Genomic DNA, 19,122 nt, shown 5'->3' with positions numbered 1-19,122 from the left:
GCTCTTTTCCCTATTTTTTTTGTCCGTTATCAACGGTGATGCCGAAAATAACAATTCTGTGTGGTAACATGAATTCGGCCCGCGAGAGGAACCTTGGAATTGCCACCAGTCTAGGCCGAGAACAGCCTGATCGTCGTATCACCCGATCGAAAAATTTGACTTCTTATCTATAGCCTGCTGCACTACTCTATGCGTGATTTTCCCTTGACAGGGCTACGCGATCTAGAACAAAAATCGAACAATTAATCAATCTCCGCGGCCACTCTTATTTCGTTTATCACTCGGGTCGCACGGCATCCATGAATGCAAGTATGACTCAATTGATTGGGTGCGACGGCATCACCTTGAGCTCATGCAGCCCGATATGCTAGCTTCCAAGATTTTCCAACCTAGCGAAGAACTTGTTCCCAACGAACTATTAAATCAGGGAAGCTGTTGAACGAACGTGCATAGCTGTCTTATTTGATCGGGCCCCACTCTACATGATTAAGGTAATTAGCAGAAGCCGTGCACGCCCCCTCCAGCCACATCCATGGATTATAAAAGTTTTCAGATAATAGTTTCACCCATTCCGGCTTTAATTGTCTATGATTAAATAGAATATTTGTATACAAAGGATACAGTTCAGAATACCAGAAAACATGGAAAGTTAATAAACCCCACCGTGCAACATCTTCATTGTGGTACAGCCAGGTGCAATAGGTACAGGCTTGTCGTTGACTAATTGATATAGTAGGTAACTAACCTAGATTGCCTTGGAAAGGAGGGGCGCGACTCGATCTCCCAACAGAAATGTTAAAGATGCCCCACTGCAATTGCCACTGCTGGCTCTCCAAATCTCATATAATCGGGTCCAGTCGTATCAGAATGAGAGCCACTTGAACATGTGCTACTGCGGGAATCCACAACTGTTCAAATTATCTCAATTGTCGAATGGGTCAATCGGGCGTCCCAACATACAATTGAGCAACCTGGCTATCGTCCATATCACCTGTGTTCGCTGTTGTAGCTGGGACACCTGTGATCTCGTTCCAGAGGGGGGTTGTCTGCTCAACCCTCGCACCATGTGGGAAAGGCATCCGGCATCTATCATTCTATGACGTTGATCATCAATAACCTTGGTGATTGACTGACCTCATGGATTTCTTTATCTTGTTTCCTTTCTCAAATTGGGAGATAAACTGCAACATTTTTCCCGGTCACTTTCACGAGCATCAAGGCAAAATGCGGCTAACCCTACTAGACCATTCTTATTCAAGCCTTATTCTAGTCTAGAGCTAAACCTTAAAGAAGTGGCATTATAGTATCAATTGTATCAATGTATTTAGGGGCGTTTTCTAACTGAGATCCTATCCTCCGAATCAGGTATACCTATGTACGGGGGATGATAGCGCTCAGTGGGAACCCTGTCTTGAGAAGATTCAGTCACCAGGTCCTTCAAGGTACTTCTTGTCACAGCAAGGGCATTCTCAAAGTAAAAGATAGCCGCAAAGATTGCGTTTCTAGAATTTCCGTCTTTCGGTGGCTCTAGGAGAACATCAATTGCATAGCCCTTGTGCGCGCTTGAAGTTGTATCGCATCTCGGCGGGACATGCGGCGATTTTTATGCCATGGTATTAGACGCAGCTTCGGCTTCCGCATAAGATTAGAAGGTGTGGATTCGGTAGTTGGTTTCCCTCCATCTGTACTACTGACCGACCGTGCAATTTGCCAGGCACTCTTCTTCTCTTTCTTATATTTCTTATACTCAACCCGCCCCACCTGGCCCGAAGACCTGCTAATATTGTTGGTTAGTTTATCGGGCAGCCCCAGGCAGCCGGCCCCATGCAACAGTACAATGCCAGCCGCTTAGGGGGCCAAACATACACAGCCCAAGTGGGGGAGAAGCTGGCTAAGCTTGCGCTATTTGAAGATTTACTGCGAGCAAGCATGCAGGTGGGTTTGAAAGATTTACTCCGCATGCAACTTCCAATCAAAGCTGTTTAGGTTTAGATCGATAAGCCATCTTTCTATATTTAGGTGTGAATTATTGTGCAATATTAAAATGCTGCCAGGCGTATATTCGGTCAAAGGGGGTATCTGTACATAGATATGTTAGGTTTTAGGTATATGGATCGCAAACCGCTCATTGTAATGTTTGGGTCGACTCTTTCAGAAGCGCATCCTTTTATAACCGCATCCTTGGTATAAAATGCTTTAAGCATTCAAAGTAGAAATGACATCATGGAAGTAAATGATGACTTTGGCACAAAACACCCGTTCCACGTCCAGTAAGCGCAATGCAAGTTGTTCTGAGGTTCGTTAAAACCGAGAACAGATAAGGCACTCCGGATTGACAAAAAGAAAAGTGAGAAATGAACAGAAAGAGACGTGGGGGCGTTGAAAAATGTGGAGCTCGATCGAACGAAGCTGAGAAGCTGACATCCAGGATATGCGTTTAAGGAAGAATGACAACGGGGATATGGTATAAATTAGGACCATATTGATGATGAGCTTCAGATGGGGGAGTGTATTGTTGACGACTTGCTTCTCGTAATTCGAAGGCTTGATCCATAAGTCGATATAGTTTTGTGATAGTTGGAGTGTCATCCGACTCGTGTTCGTGGGTTTCATTGGGTTCTTCATCGTCGTCGTCGTCGCTGCCAGCATCGCCAACAATAACATCTGGAGGAACAAGAGAAAACACAGCCGGGGTACACTCGGTATCGATGTATGGAGATGAAAGAAGAACACTGTCCCCATTCTTATCAAAAACACCCTGATCACTCGCAGTGGCGAGTTCTATTAAAGTATTTCCTGCGTATGCGCAGTATAACGGCTCGGTGCAAACGACACCAACCACGAAGTCCGGGTTGGCGCACGCAGCCACTAGTGTACTTTGGCGAAAATCGGGCTTGAATGGAGTGTTTGTCGATGATGGTGGCAGGCATAAGACCATACCTCGAGAATGAGAAGGTGGAGGAGGAATGCCTTCGTCTGTCTGCACAAAAGGCTGGGTTGTGGTGGACTCGGTCACGGAGATAGTTGACATTTTTCGTAGCGCAAGGCCCATATTTTCTGCACTAAATTCCGACCAGCCGCCGGTGGAGGGTGGTGATAAGGGAACTTCCAGGTGATCGGGGATGGGTTCGGATTCTTCGGCGGCGGAGATCTCGGTTTGGATTGTTTTGGCGGTGCTTGAAACGACTTGACGAACCGCTTTTCGCAGAGAGGGCATCAGGAGATCTTTCTCCTGGTGATTATATGGCACACTGGCTGCCCATGATGTCGAAAGGCCCGACCATTCTGCTGCTTTCAGGTGTCCCCCGACGTATCTTCTTGTGATCATATTGATCAAGGCGTGATTCATTTGGCTTTGGGTGCCCCCGGCTTCCATCTCAGGAACAGCAAAAGTCGCATTTAAAATCCGGCTCCCTTCCCATAGAATAAACCCATGCTTTTTAGAAAGGTATACCAACTGCTCGATGACACCTTCATGCCAGTCGTTAATGCTGTCGGCTTGGATTTGGAAAATGGTCATGTGGGGGCCGAGCTCCGCTGCCAATTTCAGGAGTTCGGCAGCGGTTGTGATCTTGAGGGACGCTAATACGCAGACGGGTTGCGCATGTGGAAGACCCTTCTTCGTCCGGGTCAATTTCTGGACATAGTCCAAAATTGGATTGACTGAACCGTCCTCCATAGCAGCGGATTTGGAGGATGCCACCAGAAGAGTGAAGAAAAAAGGAATTTGGAGGGGGGGGAGAGGGAATGGAGGCAAATGGTCTGGGATTAATATTAAGGGAGAAAAAGGTGGCTCAATATCCGCAAGCGGGGCTAATCGGCGGGCAGAGTGCGAGTCGGCATCCGCTGGAAGGATTTCGCACTATGCAGCTGGCGTTGATTCAGTGGGATCCAGAGCTTCTATTGGATTGGAGTTTCAATCCCGAAGTCTCCACCAGTTAGAAAATCTGGCTCCTGGCGCGGATCGTCCCGTATAGTACGGAAGGGCAGTTGGGCGCCCCCTTAAAGTACGGAGAAGAAAGAAAAGAGAAATTGATCGCGGGCGTATTAATCTAAGTAGGGCAGGGGGCGTAAGTGGCTTAAGTGGGCCGCCTGGTGCATGATCGATCAGAGGTTATCTACATATACTTACCTCTGCGGAGTGCTCCGTACCTACGAGTGATGCCTGATTACTATTGGGTGCGAGCCGATCGCATACATATTCGGTTTCATCCGGGACGATGCATCAACTTGAACTTGATGATACATCCGATTTCTCAAAATTGGAGTCCTCGGAATTCCCTGGGCGCGAGGTAAAACTGCATCATATCCCACGCTTTGACCATTGTTTATTGTGTCCGCGTACCTGAATAAATCCATCACATGATACTAGTACTAATTGCTAGTGGAGGGATAAGAGATCAACAATCTCTAGTAATTATCTTTTAACTTTATCTAGGTAAAATACTCTTTCAAGGTAGGGAGGGGGTTTCAAGTTGAAATTGATATATATATATATACCTAATGCAAAGGTACCACATACTACTATCTAGTAGGGGCTCAAGTTTTGAAGTTCCCCAAGATAGTTGATATACATACCTAATAGATAGATAGTTTTATGGCTAAATCTATCTGAGAGCCTTGCGAGAACTAAATGTCAGTGATTACCCACGGTGTAGAAGTTTAATGTCTGGCACATGGACAATCAACAACTTAAAGCCTCGGGATAGTCCCGGGGCCGTACTCTTGAAAATATGGTGTTGGCTCTTGACATATTAATCTTTTGGCCAATATGAAGTACCATTTGGTTGCATGATTATTTATCTAAGAGATTGCCTGATGTCAATAAACCTAGTAAATGTACCTACTGTATGTAAATAGCGTGTAGTATTGGGGGCGATTGGTTACCTAAAATTCTGCCGAGGGCGGACCTGGACCGGTCGCTTCCAAGGCTTGTCACGCCACGCCTCCCCTGAATAATTTAATCCCGCCGCTTCCGGTTGACCACATCCTCACCTTCTGCAAGTTGAAAAACAACCACAGTCGCTGAGAGATTTGACCACACGCGTCGACTGATTCATTTTCTCATTCCAAGCTCGCCCTTTCCCTTACCTTCCTATCCTCGAGAATGCCGGGACGGGTCCTACCGACCTTCACGACCGCCGAGGTCGAGGCACATAACAATGCCAAATCTTGCTACATCACAATCGGGCGCAATGTTTACGACGTCACGGATTTCGTGGAAGATCATCCCGGTGGAGGAGACTTGATTCTGGACTACGCAGGAAAAGATGTCGCAGAAATCATGAAAGACGAAATCACTCACGAGCACAGCGAGGCCGCCTACGAAATTTTGCAAGACTACCACATTGGCTTCCTGGCGCCCAACGGCGCTGCTTCTGGCAAGGGAAGGGCCTCTGGCGTCGATGTCAATGAGACTGGAACTGAGCAGACTTTTCAAACCACCGGAATGTCGCGGGAAGAAGATCTTTCTGTTGACACAGACTATTCTCAAGATTTCAAAACCCACAAATTCTTGGATCTGAGCAAGCCTCTCTTTCCTCAGCTGTGGTACAGCAACTTCTCCAAGGAGTTCTACCTGGAGCAGATCCATCGACCCCGTCATTACAAGGGTGGAGAATCTGCCCCGCTATTTGGAAACTTCCTGGAGCCTCTTAGCAAGACGGCGTGGTACGTCGTGCCCATCCTTTGGTTGCCGCCCGTTCTGTATGGAACTACAATTGGAACAGCCGGTCTGTCAAATTCTCTTGCCGCCGCCGCATACTGGATTGGTGGTGCCTGTCTTTGGTCTTTGATCGAATACCTCTTGCATCGCTTCCTCTTCCACGTTGACAAGTACGACCTTCCCTTCCCCTCTTAACACCTCTTGTGGTATGACCAAAATTTACTGACTGGCTACTAGATGGCTTCCTGACAACCGAGTCGGTCTCACCCTGCATTTCCTGCTCCACGGTATCCACCATTACTTGCCTATGGACAAATATCGACTAGTCATGCCGCCCACCATGTTCGTTGTCCTGGCTGCTCCTTTCTGGAAATTGGCGCATACAATTTTCTTCTACAACTGGTTCGCGGCCGTGCAGGTGTTCTGCGGGGGTGTATTTGGATACATCTGCTATGACTTGACCCATTATTTCCTTCATCACCGCAGGTAAGTTTTGCAACATGCCTTTTCTCGTACAACGCAACTCTTATTAACGATATTTAGTCTTCCATCCTACTACAAGGAACTGAAGAAGTACCATCTACAGCATCACTATGCAGATTTCGAGAATGGATTCGGTGTTACTAGCCGATTTTGGGATCGAGTCTTCGGTACTGAGCTGGAGGCCCCAGCCCCTAAGGGTTCTAAGGCACAGTAGGAACCTCCATTCCACTTCAAATCCTTGCATCGGTGACAGGCTCTTCACGTTCACGAATTTACGTCGGGCCTCTTGCTCTACGCGCTCACTGGATCGGGCGCATGTACATCTTTCTTCTAATTTGGCAATAACGGAGTTTGGGTAACCCTTATTTTCTCATTCGCTTTTCTTGTCTTGGTGAATTTCTTCGGGTATGACAGTGAACATACATATCAGGATGAAAGGTGACTAGATCACCATTCGTTTGACTGGTATCACTTATTAGTGCACATTATAAATTAATCATAATGAAAACTTGATAGTTATAATCATCCTCATATCTGCTCCTTCTCTCTTTCCTCTCTATTTCTTTCTACAGTCACTCGTTCATGACCGTTACTACAGTTCGGTCGGAGCCGATTGCCGAACGGTGGCAAATTGATGCCTCAGGCAACAAGACAGAAACTTGGAAAACTTAACACACACACACACGTGATCTGGCCCGACCGCCTCCTCATTCCATGAGCGATCGCCTTTATCATTGCTCTCACGTACCCGATACATTGTAGAAACCACAAGAACTTGAGCAACGCTCCATATTCTAAGAAGAAGGGTTCGAAAGTCGAATATCTCCTGTCTTTCACTCTCTAACTTAGCTCCAAGTGACAAAACTCCCTTACCCCCTTCCCCCCAACGCCGTCATTTCAATCCCAGCCAACAGCAGGCATATCTCATAATGTCCGGACTCGACGTGGAGGCTCTTCTTGAGTCAACCGCTGCCACCGCAGAGGCACCCTCAAAGCAGGACGAAACTGACGACCGCTCCCGAGCCGATGCTGAACGCCGTGACCGCGACCGTTCTCGTGAGAGACGTCGACGCCGCGACCCTAGCCGTGATCGTCGCCGTGAGCGAGATGGAGACGGCGATGAGGATATGAAAAGCCCGCACAGCGAACTTGGCAGTGCTAACGGGAGCCATAGAAGCCGGAAGAGAAGCCGGAGCCGCGAGAGTGACCGACGTCGCACTCGTCGGGATCGTTACGAAGATAATCGCTCCAGCGGCGATTTCTACCGTGGAGGTGGACGCGCCCATAGCCGTTCGCGTTCCCCCCGTGATGAACGGCACTATCGTCCTCCACGTCGTGAGCGTGGCGATGATGAACGCCGCCCTCGCCGTGATCGTGATGGCCGTCGCAACACCCCTCGCCGGAGCCCCAGCAAGTCCCCCGAACTAAATGAAGATGAGCGGGACAAGCGAACTATCTTCGTGCAACAACTTGCTGCACGTTTGCGAACAAAAGAGCTGATGGCCTTCTTTGAAAAGGTTGGCCCCGTAAAGGAGGCCCAAATTGTTAAAGACCGCGTTAGCGGACGATCTAAAGGGTGAGCAACACAGATTTTTGAATTTCGATTTCTTTCGAACCAGCTAACAGTATTGGATTTTAGTGTCGGTTATGTCGAGTTCAAGAGCGAAGAATCCGTGCCCGCTGCCATTCAACTCACTGGCCAGAAACTTCTAGGCATTCCTATTATCGCTCAGTTGACCGAAGCGGAGAAGAACCGCCAGGCCCGCAACCCCGAGGCCAGTTCAGGTCCTCAGCACTCCGCGCCATTTCACAGACTCTATGTGGGTAATGTTCATTTCAGCATTACTGAAACAGACCTCCAGAATGTCTTCGAACCGTTTGGCGAACTTGAGTTTGTCCAGTTGCAGAAGGATGAAACTGCTCGCAGTAAAGGTTACGCTTTTGTCCAGTAAGAATTATCCACATCCCTCCCTCCGTCTTTATGTATTTCTTTTCTTTGATTCGCTAACCATTGCCCAGGTTCCGTGATCCTAACCAAGCACGAGAAGCATTGGAGAAGATGAACGGTTTTGATCTTGCTGGTAGAGCCATTCGTGTTGGCCTTGGCAACGATAAGTTCACCCCGGAATCGAATTCAAATCGTCCTCAGGGCCCTTCTGCAAACCAACCCAGTTTCCAGGGCTCTTCATTCTCCGGTCACGGAGGACGTGGCGTTCAAGCCGGCGGCTCGAACAACTTCGACCGTGCGGGTGGCCGCGAATCCGAGAAAGGCGCTGGCGCCAGTGCCCTAGACGATACAGATGTGGCGGGAGTAAACTTCAACAACTATAGTAGGGACGCGTTGATGAGGAAACTTGCACGAACAGATGAACCCGAGCCTTCTGCCGACGAACAGCAGAAGATCCTTCGACCCAAGACCGAGGTTAAGCCGCTGCCTGTCAATGTGAACATGGCTAGTCGATGTGTTATGCTTCGCAACATGTTTGACCCCTCTGAGTATGTTATTCACCCCCTTCACAGTCTCCTTTTCATCATAATTTTTTACTAACAAGCATCTTACAGCGAGGAGGGAGAGGCTTGGATTAAAGATTTGGAGGATGACGTTCGCGGCGAATGCGAAGAAAAATATGGTCATGTTGTTCACATCTCATTAGATCCGAGCTCCCAAGGCGACATCTACCTGAAGTTTGATCGCGTGCAGGGCGGCGAGAACGCCATCAAAGGCCTGAACGGTCGTTTCTTTGGCGGCAAGCAGATTACTGCCCAACCGGTTGTTGACGCCGTTTACAGCAGTTTGTTTTCGCGCACCAAAGCCATCTAATTATTTTCCATCCACTGCGCCCCCATGGGATGTTCTGTATTATCTAACATGGCACTTTTTTTCTCTCAGGCAGATCCCTCTTGGCGTCTTGTTTTTAGGCTCTTCCGGACGATCCTGCTCCTGGTAGGTGCCAATCTCTACATTATCTGCCCTGATCTTTTTTAGCCTATCGCGATAGGCCTTGCTACTTCCAATGATTTTGTCTTTAGGAGCGTGATTCTTAGAAAAGGCGCGAGGTTTTGCCGGACGCTGCCATACATATTGATTATTTCCCATTGATCCAGTTGTCAAATCTACCTGGTAAATCTATTATATAATATGTAGATTAGCTAAAAATAATATCCAATCTCTCTAATTATTTGTATCCATGGATATACTCTATGTATAAAACTAATGATTGTAAATCTTTATGATCGATAGCCTTTGATTAATCCGGGGATTTATTTTTTATATTTATAAGGGATCTTTGGAGGCTAGGATATCTGTGAAGAACTTGACAAACTTAACTAGCAAACTGGTTTAGCAGGTCATGCTGTAAACAAATCAAAAAGGCTAAGTTGAATCTGTCGTTTCCAGGGGGCAATAGATTTCTTTTGCCGCGGGAAAACAGTTTAAAAAGTTGTTCAACCTTGGAAGTATAGCGAGAAGCAAAGAGCTTCATATAGAGCTAAGAAGTTTGCAATACCTAGAAAAAGATCCGGCTTCTCGGTAGGACGTCGAAACCAACTGTTCCGGGCAGTTCTAGCTAATGAGAGAACAAAGGCAAAAAAGGCAAAAAAGGTAATAAAGGTAATAAAGAAAAGAATTTTGGACATTTTGGACTGATCCAGGATGATAGTGCAGGATCTTAGTAGATCTTGGATCGTGTGACTTCGTGAATAAATGAAACATTTGAAAGAGAAAAGTATACGACCTAAAAATACCGTGACATGGACTTGTTTTCGTGTCTCTTGGAGATCAATATCGTCATTTGGGCGAAATAGGCAGATCGTACCCAATATTAAAGCAGTCGTAGTGACGGAATGAAGTATTCTGTGTGAAATTCTGTTTGAAAGGAACTTTGTTCCCTTGCCCCATGGCAAGTGTGGGTGAGAATTCCGGAGAGTGAGTTCGCGCAGTCTGATGGAACACTAGAACATGCACCTATTTTTAAATTCTTCTTTGTTTACCCTGTGAATAAATGTCCTATGCTCTGATAAAGAAGTGAAATTCAAAGCTAGGGCAATTGTGATGGTTTGAGATGAAGGCGTCTTACCTCTTTGATAAGGATGAAGCCCCTTTACATCGGAATTTCTCTTTGAGAGCCCTGGAGGGGTCGATCTGGTAGGGGTTCTCGAATGTCTCGAGTATAAATACTTGTTACTTTTACCCTTACAGCAAAAGGCTTATACATTTCGACTTGAAAACATGGATCAATCTTGTTCTAGAGAGAGCAATCGAGCCTCGAGACGTCTCGCTCGTCACAAAAGGAAGGCTGAGACTCCACCCAGCATGAAAGGTAGCAAGACACAAAAGGTCGAGTCGGATGAAGAACTTGAAGCTGATTTGGAGCTTGGATGCCATGTTCAGCCATATGAAAGACAAAATACAGGGGGAACTATAATTACTGCGCTTGCAAACGTCCCTGAAGATTGGAATTGGACCGATCATGATATTTCCGAGGAGTAAGTGTCTATTTCACCTGCTTTGGCTTTGATGAAAGACTAGTACAAGATAATAACTATGTTCTCCTCCAGTGATATAGAAGCGCATATCCAGCGGTGCAAGGAAAGAATCAAGGACAGTATTATGCCTCAATGGTGGCAGAAAAAGTTGCAATACTTTGAAGAAGACCTGGCTGCTGTACAAAAGGTGATCGCTAGTGAGCCCGAAGGCCTGGATGTAGCAGTAGTCGCACGCTTAAAAAATCTGGAGTTTTTAAAGAAGTCATTGTTAAAAAGGGGCGACGTGTATAATCAAATGAAAAACATTATAGCGATCATGAAACATTATCGCGATCAAACTTCTACCGGGTTGACCTGAAAGTATGGACATGTCACGTATTGGGAGGACGGGGTTCTACTCAGTGAGAAACCAGAAGTCTTTGATTGGAAGAGGTTCCGAAGCCTTAGTGATGCATATTCCGAGAAGTGCAGGCGTGGGAAAGATCCTAATTCTCAAACGGGGATTTGGGTGGAAGGTGTAAGTTATTCAGACTGAGACAAGAAAGATCTGTCTTCTGGACGATTGAAGTAATCAATTTCGCATTTCTAGGGCAGTAATCCTGGGCCAGATCAGATGAAAATGCTCTGGAATAAACCGGGGGTTATCAAACCTCCTGATGGAACAAATGGGCGCCTTCATCATATACGTGCAAGTCTCCTTTCCCATTCAAATTGCTTAAATCTAACCTCATGATAAGTATTATCTTTCCCTTTCGCGTACCCGGATCGGCAAGACATAGTAAATTGGCATTTATGGATGACACCGGTGCTTCAAGAACATCGATATTCAGAGACGACCTCGAGCAATTAGTACACATAGCAGGGAATTCTCAACCACGATTTCTTGCTGACCATGTCCATGACACTGCCAACGGACTCGTTTCATGCCCTACCATTGAGCTGGAGTGTTGTTTAATGCGCGTAAATAATGATGAGTTGACGCCGCGGGTGGCGACAGAGATTTCTGTAGACACGGCGCGACGACTACCTGGACAAATTCGAATGGCAGGTCCGTTCCTTCGAGAAATGGTCTATACGGCCACGGTCCCAGATGGGGCATCGAGATTATACCTTGCCAAAACTAAACTAAAATTAAAACGGCACTTACTACGATACCTTGATTTCCTGCCATCGACATTTCCGCAGCGAATATACCTGTAGCAACCTATCCTGCCGCTAGCGACCTACCTGGTCTTTCATGGAGAGGTATTATGCGGACTTCAAATATGGTTCCCTAAATTGGCGTTGGGAAAAAGAGAGAGCTGCTTCAAGTTTACTTCTCTGGTTATCACTGGTAGTAGTAGTAGTAGTAGTAGTAGTTAGGAAACTTATATTGATTTTTAGACTAAACTTCGGACCATTAATTACTATGCGTTTTCCATTGAACTATACCGTAGAGATTCCAGTTTCTAGAGTGTCAAACAAGTAATCAAGTCAACCAAGTTGCAACCGTTCGCATATACTAGTAGATGTATAGATGCCAGGCAAATCCCGGGGTTTGTCACCTTATCTGCCGACGCTCGGGCCAACCAGCAGTTTCCCCCCCACGCCGAACTTGAACTCTTGAATGTCTTTTCAACTTTACACTCTTTCTTCCAACCCACTTGCCTCGCGATCCATGGGCCATTCATGATTGTCACTTCGGCGAGGCGAGTAACAGGTCGGGTCTGGACCTTGGCCAGCTGTTACGGTATGTCACGTCAAGTTCATAAGGAGGCAGCTTATCTCCCCGTTCCATAAAGATCCTTGGGACGTCCGAAGCCTCCCCCCGCGGGTTTACAAAGGCCGTAGCTAATTACCATATTTCAATGCAACAGGCCCCTACTACAGTCGACAACTCCGACTATCCAGCTCAGAAGCTGAACCGCCCGATGCGCAACCGGTATCGAAAAAGAAACCTCAGTTCCGCGATTATTTCGTCACCCATTTACCGTCGTCATCACTTCACCCCGACCCTCGGGGGCCAACTTCACCCTTTCATAAGCTCCCCCGATCTGCGTCCGTCCCTCACACTGGAGATACATCACACTCCCCCACATCTTTTCAGCAATTCATTGATCGCGAGACGACGGTAGTGAGGATCCCTCTACGCAGCGCCAAGCATCACTATGGCGCCGTCACTGCCCGCGGCACTCGTCCAGCCAATGAAGATGCATACCAAGCCGGAGTGATTGATATACCAGCGTTTGCGAAGCGTCCTCCAACATCAGTAACTATCAGACGAACATCATCCCCGCGCGAGTCCCGCGCAGCAGACACAGCGAATGGCGATCCACAGATATTTTACTTTGGTATATTCGACGGACACGGAGGAGCGGAGTGCAGTGCATTCTTGAAAGAAAACCTGCATGAATACATCCAAAACACAGCCGCTGAATTCGAGATCAAATCCAGTCTTGGGATACCTCAATCACTTCTAAGCCCAGGCGATTCGTCCGGCTCACTACCAGTGATGCAGGAGGGCAACCGACGAAAGATCGGGGACCTAGAGAAGAGCCTTGTGAACAACTGGAGGCGGCTAGTAGGTGGCTACTTCAAGAGATTCAAACCTCCATATTTCTCATACTATGGGGCTGACTCTGTGGATACCGCATCTAACGACGCAGTGTCCGTCGAGGAAGTCATGGAATATGCTTTCTTACGCGCCGATTTGGACTTCGTAAAAGCCCAGGCAGCCAAGAGAGACGACGACATGGCCTTAGCAGAGAAGCCTCTCAACGAGAACGAGATACTTCATTCTCCCAGTCTCACCCGAACCCCGCAGATTGGCGGTCGCGCCCGATTCAAGGGTGGGAGCACCGGAAGTATTGTTCTGATCTCTACTCCCAACCCGACGCCATTCTGGCATCCCGCTGGTCATTCTAGTCTCCTCGTCGCACACGTCGGCGACACCCGAGCCCTCCTTTGCTCAACAGCTACCGGCGAAGCTATCCCTCTAACCTCCAACCACCACCCGTCGTCACCTATCGAAGCAGCCCGTCTCCGTCGGTATGCCGCGACCTTTGTGACCGATTCCTTCGGTGAAGAACGTATGAGTGGACTTGCCAATACTCGAGCTTTCGGCGACGTGCAATCTAAGCGTATTGGTGTCTCTGCCGAGCCAGAGGTCAACCGGATTGAGATGGCGCCTGCTGAATTCTCATTCATCGTAATGATGACCGACGGCATTAGCGGCACGCTTCTCGATCAAGAGGTTGTTGATATTGTCAAGGAAGCTAGGACTCCCGAACAAGGTGCTCGTGATGTCGTCAGCTTTGCTACCGAGGTCACTAAAGAGGGTGATAATGCTACTTGTCTCGTTATTCGCCTTGGTGGCTGGGAGCGGCGACTAGAGGGAGGGGTTGGTAGTTTAGGAACGAAGGAATCTCGAGAGTGGCGGCGACAGGATGCCACTGATCCGCGCAGGTCACGGACATGAGAATTCTCTTGGATTCGTAGAAATCTTGTCTCTTGTACATACTCTTTGATCCTTCACCGGATCTCTTGCACATAATATTTGGTCCGTTGATACCGTTGGTTGTTTTGTTTGGGGTTTGCATACACATACTATTTTCAACATATTTTCATTTGTGATTAATATTTTCATACTATATACAACGTTCCATAGTACAGTTATAGGAATTCTACAGTCCCTCTATTTACTTGTCGGACCTATGAGGTGCTGCATGCTTATCTCTCTATCGCCACTAGGGAGCACATGCATGTAAGATCCTTCGACTGTCTTTCTTATACGAAGGTTGTAAAGATAAGATTTTGAGGGGCTCTTTGAACTGGGGAGACAGAGATTGGAACCAAAAGTTGAGTCTGGTTTGATATATGCATAGATTATTACCTTGTAATACCTCTTCAGCACAGTCTCATGTTCTATTTGAAAAGCTATGACCCCTGCTCATTTGAGAAGCTATACGAAGTACGAGGTAGTAAGCTCCAGGCCGAAGGGTGACGTAAGACTGTGTTTAGGGTCCAATTTTAATAATATAGACACATTCTGGCCCCAAATGAGAAATTAAGAATAGTAGACTGTGTATCGTCAAAATAATGATTGTCCGACAAATTGAAGAGAGTGAACAGCGACAAAAAAAGAGAATCAAACCTCCTACAGTATTAATATTCAAAGTTCACTGATATAGATCCTTCCACTCCAAGGTGTGAAGGGGCTGCGCGTCTCGGAGCCGCGGAGGTAAAAGCTTAGATAAGCACAACTTTTTATTTGGATGATCGGACACCCCCTTATCCTTGTTGTATCTTACTTCTCCTTGATTCCCTAATCTCCCGAATTTCGACACTCTTTATTTTCAAATATGAGCGCCAGAACCCGACGGCAAAAGGCGGCTCTCGCTGTCCCTGGGGAGGACAGTGAGGAAGGCAATGGTGCCGTGTCCACTCCATCCAAGCGAACACGCTCGAAACAAAGGTCTCGCTCTGCGGCGCGTGAAGAATCACGAGAGAACGTGTTTCTCTTCTGGCCTAACCTCATTGGTATGATATCTGTGTGATTGTTGAATCAAAGCAAACAAGAATGAAGCGCATCGTTACTGATTCTGTTCCTCGCTCACAGGGTACTCCCGAATCATCATGGCCTTCGCATCGCTCTACTATATGCCCCTCCATCCTCGAACCTGTACAATCCTTTACAGTCTGTCATGTGCATTTGACGGCCTGGACGGATATGCTGCGCGATACTTCGATCAGTCCACTACCTTCGGCGCCGTGTTGGACATGGTCACCGATCGTTGCACCACAGCCTGCATGCTGGTCTTCCTGAGCTCCGCATGGCCCCGGTGGGCTATTATCTTCCAGGCTCTGATCTGCTTGGATATTGCCAGTCACTGGCTGCACATGTACGCTACTTTGAGCATGGGCGGTTCCAACCAGAGCCACAAGAAGGTCGATTCCAACCGTAGCTGGGTCCTGTACCAGTACTACAACAATAAGGTATGTTTACAACTGTCCAGTATTACGAGTTAGTGATCTTTTTTTCGCCCCCAAGACTGACTTAATTTCTGCATCAGATGGTTTTGCTTATGTGTTGCCTGATGAACGAGGTGTTCTTCATCGGTCTCTACCTGCTGTCCTTCTCTTCGCCAACCTTGTCCCCTTCGCTTCTGCAGCCCGTTCCCGATGCCCAGCCATCCTCCGTGCAGCCCGGAAATCCCGCTTTCCCTGCCCCCAATACCCTCTTCGGTAGTCCGTGGAGTGCCGGTGCTCTTGAGCTGGCCCGTGCAAACAAGCTTGACAGCACCTTGCCTTGGATTGTGACAATCATCGCAGCTCCAGTCATGGCTTTCAAGCAATTCGTCAACGTTGTCCAGCTGGTCAAGGCAGCTAGATGGATGGCAGAGGGTGACATTGAGGCTCGCCGTAACCGCAAGAAGAACTAAACTTGCCAAGGCATATCGCCTTTGAGATGCACTCTGGGCTGACCCCCTGGCTGGATGTCAGCTGGGTAACTTCCAGCCTAGCATCTCACACAAACCCTTATTCGGGTTATGCATATTTTGGACCTTCGATCCTATGGTTTGAGGGGCCTTGGAATCGTCAGCGCTAGTAGCTGTCGTCTTGGATTTCTCGCAAGGATTTGGTGGAGGTTCAAATCCTATTTGTAGGCGTCTTGGGTAGGATCATCGAGGTTTTCAGGAATGGTCTGGATTCTGGATTCTGGATTTTGGTACCTAGTACCTAGTACAGCACACACGGGGTTGTGTTCTCTTTTTTTTTTTTTTTTTTTTTGAAATTCGCTTTCTTTGTCTTCTTTTGCATCATTGTCTCCTTCGAACGTGTCGTTTACTCCATCATTGTGTCGGCTTTTTTAACCTCTAGCTTGCCATTATTAATGCTTTCTCTATACATCATTTAATGCATGACATTGTAACCTGCTACCTAGCCCCTAGAACTTTGCTCTGGCTTGTTGAAAATACTGTTATTGAGTCAGAAAAAAGACGCTACCTCAAACAACCTGACGATCGGACTAGACCGCGGTTAACCGGAGGCTACGCAAACAAGCATTATTGGAAAGCCAACGTCAGTGGTCCCCAGCAGCCGGAGATGGTTCGCTGCGGGAACAAAGTGTGGGCTGGAGCTCGCCGATCTCGGAGCGGCGGGGTTCAACTTCACCCGCATCCCACCTTTTTTTAAAGCTGTCCTTCGAACCAATTGAGTATTGTCCAATTGACATTTTCTTGTTTTTCCCTTCCAAAAATGCCTGCTTTCAATATCGTTGTTTTCGGTGGTGACCACTGTGGTCCCGAGGTAGGTGATGTCTCTTTTTAGAAACACCCCCACTATGGAGTTCCCATCCCTGGGGTAAAGAAAACATGGAGACCAGACGACTAACGCGACATGACAATCAAAGGTCACTGCTGAGGCCATTAAGGTGAGTCAGATACTCAAAGAAACGTCCCGATTAGACCAATTCGATTCTAATGTGTGATTATTAGACCCTCCGTGTGCTCGAGAAACACCGTGATGTCTCCTTCAACCTCCAGGACCACCTGCTCGGCGGCGTGAGTATCATCATCCGATGAAGGACCTGAGACCAAAGAATTTCCTTTCTAACTCAACAATAGGCCTCCATTGATGCCACCGGCTCCCCCCTCACCGACGAGGCTCTGAACGCCGCTAAGAACGCCGACGCCGTCCTTCTCGGTGCCATTGGTGGCCCGGTACGTTCACGGAAACCCAGTAACCCAACCACATCCAATAACAAAAGCTAACATATCCAAACTCAGAAATGGGGCACTGGCGCTGTCCGCCCAGAGCAGGGTATCCTCCGCCTCCGCAAAGAAATGGGTACATTCGGCAACCTGCGTCCCTGCAACTTCGCCGCTCCCTCGCTCGTCGAGAGCTCCCCCCTCAAAGCCGACGTCTGCCGCGGTGTCGACTTCAACATCATCCGTGAGCTGACAGGTGGTATCTACTTCGGCGAGCGCAAGGAGGATGATGGCTCCGGTTTCGCCATGGACACAGAGCCCTACTCCCGCCCCGAGATCGAGCGCATCATCCGCCTCGCAGCAAACCTTGCTCTGCAGCACAACCCTCCCCTCCCCGTGTGGAGTCTGGACAAGGCCAATGTCCTGGCTACTAGCCGCCTGTGGCGTAAGGTCGTTACCGAGGTTATGGCGAACGAGTTCCCCCAAGTGCAGATTGGCCACCAGCTGATTGACTCTGCTGCTATGATCATGGTGAAGAACCCACGTCAGTTGAACGGTATCGTTGTTACTAGCAACTTGTTCGGTGATATTATCAGTGACGAGGCGAGTGTTATTCCTGGTTCTTTGGGTCTTCTGCCCAGTGCCAGTTTGACTGCTGTTCCTGATGGAAAGAGCAAGGTCAACGGTATCTACGAGCCCATCCACGGTATGTTTCTTCCTTTCTTCCTGTCTTTTGTTCGCTTTTGTTACAGTACAGATTATTAATTGGATTTTAGGATCTGCTCCCGATATTGCCGGTAAGGGCATTGTCAACCCCGTCGCTGCTATTCTGTCTATTGCTATGATGCTGCAGTACTCTTTCGGTATGTTCGATGATGCCAAGATCATCGAGCAGGCCGTTAGCAATGTGATTGAGGCTGGTGTCCGCACTGGTGACATTGGTGGAAAGGCTACTACCGCTGAGGTTGGTGACGCTGTTGCTGCTGAGCTCGCCAAACTCCTCCAGTAATTATAAAGTGGAGTTGGCTATAGAGTGCTGGTGTCTATATGAGCTACGACAAGTCTAAAAAAAAATTGAATACCCTTTGGACCGTCTAAATCGCAAGAGTTCTTGTTGCATTTTCGAGCATTTATACCGCAACATTGAGTAGAGAGTAAACAGATTGCCGAATGTCTACATGATCGATATGTGTGAACATGTGGATGAAGGATCAAAGCGAAACTACACCTGAGACTGAAAACTTGAAGATTGTTGCTTTCCAAGGTTGTCTATTTTGTCATGAATCCATATTCAAAACCCAGAGCCACATTCATTTGCGACTTTATCCACTCAGAATAACCCAGCAACAGTATTATTAGAGAATACTGGCCGCGATGTACATACATTTCATCCGAACCGTCATATGCCCCGGGTTTCTTCTTTCCTCACTTGGAAACAGACTAATAGAGTGCGTATGAAAACTTCAAACTGAAAGAGCATGATAGTGTATATGCCTGGGGTGTTGGGATAGAAGTCTTGGATGAACATACCATTCTGAGATACTATTCCGAGGGCAAGAAAACTGCGAAGTAGCTTCTCAAGTATGTGGATGATATGGGAAGGAAGCAGGATGAGGGGAAAGATCGCGTTATTTATGGGGTTAAAAGCGGTCAGAAACGCGTCTGGTGATGTCGTGTCCAGTGAATAAAGATGGATAGCACCAGGATGGTGTATATTTTAGTGAAGGGATGTGAATAGCATCACCGAATATGGAACTTAGTAAAGGGTTAAAGTGTTGCCTAACATTGCCTCAAATACAA

General features: G+C 47.5%; 6 protein-coding genes across 6 annotated transcripts; 5 read left to right on the top strand and 1 right to left on the bottom strand.

Moving 5' to 3' along the window:
* Positions 1-2,437: 2,437 nt before the first annotated feature.
* Positions 2,438-3,679, bottom strand: N7478_003922 (uncharacterized protein; the record flags this gene model as incomplete). The annotated part of the gene is made up of 1 exon (XM_056920136.1): positions 2,438-3,679. The coding sequence occupies one exon, from the start codon at positions 3,677-3,679 to the stop codon at positions 2,438-2,440; it is 1,242 nt and encodes a 413-aa protein (XP_056783294.1).
* A 1,428-nt stretch (positions 3,680-5,107) lies between these two features.
* On the top strand, positions 5,108-6,362 carry N7478_003921 (fatty acid alpha-hydroxylase; the record flags this gene model as incomplete). The annotated part of the gene is made up of 3 exons (XM_056920135.1): positions 5,108-5,835; positions 5,903-6,151; positions 6,209-6,362. The coding sequence occupies 3 exons, from the start codon at positions 5,108-5,110 to the stop codon at positions 6,360-6,362; spliced, it is 1,131 nt and encodes a 376-aa protein (XP_056783293.1).
* A 715-nt stretch (positions 6,363-7,077) lies between these two features.
* On the top strand, positions 7,078-8,969 carry N7478_003920 (putative RNA splicing factor (Pad-1); the record flags this gene model as incomplete). The annotated part of the gene is made up of 4 exons (XM_056920134.1): positions 7,078-7,724; positions 7,788-8,096; positions 8,168-8,644; positions 8,711-8,969. 4 exons carry the CDS (start codon positions 7,078-7,080, stop codon positions 8,967-8,969), a joined length of 1,692 nt encoding a protein of 563 aa, XP_056783292.1.
* A 3,332-nt stretch (positions 8,970-12,301) lies between these two features.
* Positions 12,302-14,090, top strand: ptcA (type 2C protein phosphatase PTC6; the record flags this gene model as incomplete). Its single annotated transcript, XM_056920133.1, has 2 exons — positions 12,302-12,362; positions 12,490-14,090. The coding sequence occupies 2 exons, from the start codon at positions 12,302-12,304 to the stop codon at positions 14,088-14,090; spliced, it is 1,662 nt and encodes a 553-aa protein (XP_056783291.1).
* Positions 14,091-14,973: 883 nt separating this feature from the next.
* Positions 14,974-16,053, top strand: N7478_003918 (CDP-diacylglycerol--inositol 3-phosphatidyltransferase; the record flags this gene model as incomplete). The annotated part of the gene is made up of 3 exons (XM_056920132.1): positions 14,974-15,151; positions 15,231-15,607; positions 15,685-16,053. 3 exons carry the CDS (start codon positions 14,974-14,976, stop codon positions 16,051-16,053), a joined length of 924 nt encoding a protein of 307 aa, XP_056783290.1.
* An 817-nt stretch (positions 16,054-16,870) lies between these two features.
* On the top strand, positions 16,871-18,331 carry leu2A (3-isopropylmalate dehydrogenase LEU2; the record flags this gene model as incomplete). Its single annotated transcript, XM_056920131.1, has 6 exons — positions 16,871-16,921; positions 17,025-17,045; positions 17,110-17,175; positions 17,239-17,334; positions 17,401-18,028; positions 18,099-18,331. The coding sequence occupies 6 exons, from the start codon at positions 16,871-16,873 to the stop codon at positions 18,329-18,331; spliced, it is 1,095 nt and encodes a 364-aa protein (XP_056783289.1).
* Between the last annotated feature and the right edge of the window lie 791 nt (positions 18,332-19,122).

The sequence above is a fragment of the Penicillium angulare genome (genome assembly GCF_028827245.1).
Source record: "Penicillium angulare strain IBT 27051 chromosome Unknown utg000003l_segment0_segment0, whole genome shotgun sequence".
Taxonomy (NCBI): Eukaryota; Fungi; Ascomycota; class Eurotiomycetes; order Eurotiales; family Aspergillaceae; genus Penicillium; species Penicillium angulare.
Note: the sequence above shows the minus strand (reverse complement) of the source record. Positions and strands in the feature narration are given on the sequence as shown.